Source organism: Magnolia sinica, chromosome 16, assembly GCF_029962835.1.
Source record: "Magnolia sinica isolate HGM2019 chromosome 16, MsV1, whole genome shotgun sequence".
Classification (NCBI taxonomy): domain Eukaryota; kingdom Viridiplantae; phylum Streptophyta; class Magnoliopsida; order Magnoliales; family Magnoliaceae; genus Magnolia; species Magnolia sinica.
The window spans coordinates 27287190-27292641 of record NC_080588.1 but is presented as its reverse complement, the minus strand read 5'-3'; the positions used below and the strand labels follow the sequence as shown (position 1 = coordinate 27292641).

The following is a 5452-nucleotide window of genomic DNA, read 5'->3' as shown; positions in this document are numbered from 1 at the left end:
ACCATTACTTCTGATCGTGACACGAAGTTCATTAGCCACTTTTGGCGGACTTTGTGGACTCGATTCGATACACGACTTCAATTTAACAGTGCTTACCACCCATAAACTGATGGGTAGACCGAAGTTGTGAATCGCACATTGGGAAACCTCCTTCGCTATATTTCAGGAGGAAAATCGAAGCAGCGAGATTTGACCTTGTCTCAAGCAGAGTTTGCATTCAACAACATGGTGAACCGCTCGACAGGAAAATCACTGTTCCAGATTATATATGGACGAGTGCGTCGCCACACACTTGACTTGGTCCCTCTACCCAAGCACCTACACATGAGCATTGCAGCAGAACATATGACAGACAATATCATGGACATCCATGCGAAAGTGCAGACCAAGCTACATGCCTCGAACGAGAAGTACAAGGAACAAGCAGACAAGCACCGCCGACAAAAAGTGTTCGAGGTGGGCCACCGTATTATAGTCCATCTACGCAAAGAGAGATTTTCAACCGGGACGTACAACAATTTGAAAAATAAAAAGATTGGACCCATCCCAATCATTCAAAAGATCAATGACAACGCTTATGTTGTTGATCTTTCAGATGACTTAGCGATCTCACGGACTTTCAACGTCGCGGACCTGACCAAGTATCATGAACCAGAGCAAGATGAGAACTCGAGGACGAGTTCTTTTGAAGTGGAGTGGACTGATGTAAAGCGGGTCGCGGACAGTTTCATGGCCAAGATGGATTAGAAAAGGCTCGGTCGACGACAGAAGTGATCCGGACCGTCAGACTTTAGATCGGGCATATCACACAATCCGGAATGAGTTATCGGGCGTAAAATATATGATTTTGGGGTAGAACGAGCTACTCTAGCCAACCAACCCTGCTACGCCGGGTTATGTAAGCCGGATTTGCGAAATACCCCTGGATTGACAGTTGTTTCCCTGTTTTAATTTCGTTTTTACTATAAATAGTAAGTTTTAGTTTGATTATAACTCTTCATCCGTCAAGCTTTAGGAGTTGCGTCCAACGTGAAAAGAGCTTAGAATAATTAGAAGAACGGTTTGGTGAAGCCAAATAGGACACTTACTATTTTTGGCCAAAAACCTTGCGCACTAGTAGACATCACGACCGTCTATAAATAGTAAGTTTACTATTTATAGTAAGTCGCGAATTCTAGGAGTTTTAGTTGCAGTTTGATTCTGATTTCTTTCTCATTGCTTGGTACCCCTATTGAAAGGGTTGTGAACTCATTTTTATTCATTCATTAATCAATTTCGAATTTATTAGAATTTATTTCTATTTTCTTCTTTCTTTCCTCGTGGATTCGAGAAGTCTTTGTGAGGAGTTTAGAGAAGTTCCGTGGATTCGGAATAGTTATCCTCTTGAGGAAGACGGTGCTCGACCTCACGTCCTTCCCTGCGTCATCTTCGAATTGACGGAGGTGGTGCTCTTACGGGCATGTTACTCTGCCTCGGACCTAGAGTAGGAGGCCGGCCCTTGTGAAATCCAAGCTTCGTGTTGGTCTTTTGCGAGGCCAAGCTCACAAGGTTCCGACATGAACTTTCATTGTAGGTAGATCAAATTTTCCCCGTAACAGAATTAAATAAGAGTAAACCCGTATAATTCAAGCTGAGAAGGATTCATCTCCTTCATTATAAAAGCAATGGGATTAAAATACGGAGCAATAGAAAAGATGCTCCTTAAAGAAGCTAATGAACAAGGAATACTCTTTCAAAGTAGAAGAAATAGAGCACATCTTCAACCTGCTCTTATCCTGCAACGAGATCTCCTCGTTCCGACTGAAGATGCAAAGGGCAAAGTTATTAATCACGAGCCGCGTTGAAACCAGTGGTGGAAAAGAGAAGAATTGAGCTAGAATATGCGCCGCATCATACCCCACGCATATGGCATGAGATTTTTAGTGATCTTCTATAGTCTAAAATATCTCCATAGATAGGATGATCCAGTTAGAGTTCATCAAATGTGGATCATTCTAATGTTTTCAACTGACCAATTTTAAATAATTACATAGTCACGGTCCTACAATGGAAGAGATTTTGGTACATGATTCGTTGCATAACAGGGCCCAGAGATTGATGTCCATCACTCGAATGTTAGCCCTACTTGAATGTTAAAGCCACCAGCCTTTTTGCTTTCCCAAAAAAAGTATTTCTTGAAATTGGTAGCTGATTCCCCATAGAGCAAAATGGGAATCTGCTTTGGTTCCCTCCAAATATCCAAAACTGAATCGGATGAATTTGTCAGCTATGTTACTTTTAACTAACTAACCAAAAATAAAAAAGAAAAGAAATTTTTAAAAATAAAAAATAAAAAAATTCCAGCGGTGGGCCAGGACTCTAGATCCAGCGGCTACAATTGGCACATAGAGACGAGGACTGCTGTGCCATCTGTCAAACCCACTACTAAACCCACGCCAGATGGGCGACCAACGTCAGTGCCCCGACTATCTCTTGCGCGGACAACCAAACCCAGCCTCAACAAGATTTACTACTGTATTTGCGTCCATTCATCGTAAGTGACCATACCTACAAACTAATAAATGTGACGTGCTAAGATCTAAGCTGCTCATCAGGTAAACAATCAGGCTGATTAAATCATTAGGTGGTGTAGATGTTGGCATGTGATCAAATCAAGTGGGCCAGGTATCAATCCTTTGTTCTTGACATGTGACCAGAAAGACATTGGGATCTGATTGATGAGTTGCTTGGATCAGTACACACTAACTCTCCATTCTAACATGTGGCTGCCACACTTGTACAGGCATGGAAGCCTAGCCAAATGGTTTGCGCCAATCTTCCAAATAGAAAACGCTTGAGTTACTCGACTGCATGCCCACCAAGGTCACTTTCTTTAACTCGGTGAAGGGACTAAACATGCATGAAATTCACCCCCATCCATCAGACATGCATTCCCCGTTTTTACCCTTGATCTAAAAATGCAGGCTAAATCAATAGTGAGCTACCTTGTAAAATTATACTTAAAAGACTGATAAGGGCTTGTTTCGATTGCGAATTACAACAATAAAGCGTCCAACGATTTCAATATGTAACATGACATGTTTATATAGGCATGGTTAAATCGTAATAATGTGTTTTTACATTACTTAAATGTCAAATCAATAGGGAAAATATATAATTGAAGATTTTCACAGTCATACAACAACATAAAAATGTTCACATATATGTCCCACCCGTATTTTGCAATACTATGAATTTTGGATAATTCTTTCATCCTTGAGGCATGGATTGAATAGCATATAAGCAACATGGTGTGCCCTAAAGAAAAATAATAGTGGGCAGCCCATTCCAACAATTTCCTACCTGATGGACAGGGTGTGTATAGTGTGGAAGTTCCACCCAGCAAGGCACATTCCAAGATGCCGGCAACCATTGCATTCCATAATTTCAAGGCTAATGAAATTCCCAAAATATATTGGCACCCGTCAATGGACCTGATCCATGTACAACACGAGCATAAAACACTCAACCTCTGCGTCGTCAATGTACAGGAACCGTCTACGGCACCAGCATAAAACATTCAAGCTATGCGTAGTTAACTATGTTGTATATGTAAAATTTACTTCGTCCATCAAGTGAGAACGATATTTCAAACTAATCCAAAAAAAAAAAAACCACCAATGGGAACCACATGCAAGCCTATGGTTGGCATCCATTCCTCAGTGTTTCTTGTGGTGTGTTGTGGATCTTTAGCTGATTTTGGCCTTAAAGGTCTAACATAGAGGACAGAACCTGATATATGGATTGGATTTTACACATAGAACATAGACGTTGTAAAGCAGTAGCCCACAGATTGCAAATTCCCACCCAGTTGAAAGAAAGATAAAAAAAGTAAACAACTTTCGAATTTAATTACAACAAGTTTCAAGTATGTTTGACAAAAGGTAAGAAGAAGATGGAATTACAACAATAGTTTTGGAGGGAGAAAGAGAGAGATGTGGTTAATGTACTTTCTTGGAGAAAAGGGTGCGCAAGTTAAAGAGGGTTGCGTTACCACTACTATGGTTGCCTGGATTGCCGTTGCCGCTGTGATTGTTTGGGTTCCCAAAACCGCTGTCGTCACTGCTGCAGCTCAAATGCTGACGATACCCTATACACAGAGGAACGGTCAGGTTCAATACCCGGGCCCCACCATTACTCCTGTCCCCAACCCCTGACCGTCGATTTCCAAGCCCTTCTTTCGAAACCCCCTTCTCCGATCTCCTGACCACAGGCTCCGAACCCTTCCCACCCGAACCTCCGCGACGAACCTGCCAAACAGGGCTGCTCCTCCCCAGATGCACCCCCGCTCTCCCAGGACTGCTGGGCCATTTCTTTAACTTTGACTCCCCGCCTGAGTTGCTCCTCGAGCACGGGGCGCTACTCGCCTTCCGTGCTCCTGCAGCAGACGCCTTTGCCCTCCCGCCGCTGCTCCAGTTCCCAGCTGAACGGCTGCGGGAGAAGGGCCATATGTTGATGTTTAGATCTGCAGTTGGATTCGAAATGCTGCTGCTGCAGCCTAATCCGCTGCTCTTCTTCTCTTTCTTCCTTTTCTCCTTATCTTTACATTCCGCAGCAGCCGTTGTCTCTTCGTTGCCGCTTCTGCTGCTGGCAGTGCTTGCCCTCCTATCCCCAATCTTGAAAATGTCTTTCCATCGTTTCGAGGCGGAGGAACCAACAGTAGATTCAGGCAAGGTCTCAGGCTCGAGTTTAAGCTCGGGTTTGGGGTCGCGCTCAGGCTCGGTTTGCTGGGGAAGGAGATGGAGAGGAAGAAGGACGCCATTTACAAACAGTTGGTCCGCAGAAAGGATATTAGGTTGGGGGAAGGAAGGATTTCTTACCATCCAAAACTCGAACTCCGGTGATGAAGAAGAATCAGTGCTCTTTCTTGCATGGGTGGAGGAAGGGGGCTGGGTTTGCGGCTCTGTTTCTTCCATTGAAGAAAAAGAGGAGAGTGAGAGAGAGAAGGGGGGGATGGAGTCTTCGTTAAGGTGGGTGTGGGTGAAAGTTATTGTCAGGAGCAGCAGCAGTGGCACATGGGAGTGTGAGAGGTAGGGCCCGCCAACAATAAAGGAAAGGAAAAGAGAGGAGGGATCCAGCCATAAAGACTAGGGAAAAGATGATGGGATTTTATTTTTTCTTTCTTTCTCTCTTTTTAAGTGGATGGCCTTAATCATACCATAGGCATGCATCTATACACCACCGTAGACGTGGCCAGTAAGGAAAGCAATCCGGACTGTCGATATGGTGGGGCCTGCTTTGGACGTGAATTGGAATCGAAATTACAGCGATGGACTGGATCGAGTCGCATGATTCGTGGCTGTAGATGAGATCCAACGACTGGTTAATTTGCACGGTCTGTATGATGTGATGCGACGCACACCACTTCTCAGACCGTCCAAATGGACGTACGAGTTCCGTAGCGCGGGAGCTG

General features: G+C 44.0%; 1 protein-coding gene across 1 annotated transcript; it reads right to left on the bottom strand.

The window, feature by feature from the left end:
* Window positions 1-3865: 3865 nt before the first annotated feature.
* On the bottom strand, window positions 3866-5119 carry LOC131229391 (uncharacterized). The gene has a single exon (XM_058225333.1). It carries the CDS (start codon window positions 4953-4955, stop codon window positions 3981-3983), a length of 975 nt encoding a protein of 324 aa, XP_058081316.1. The 5' UTR covers window positions 4956-5119; the 3' UTR covers window positions 3866-3980.
* Window positions 5120-5452: the final 333 nt, after the last annotated feature.

Excerpts from the sequence above, each read along its gene's own strand:
- LOC131229391 (XM_058225333.1), bottom strand. The coding sequence starts at position 4,955 with ATGGAAGAAACAGAGCCGCAAACCCAGCCCCCTTCCTCCACCCATGCA.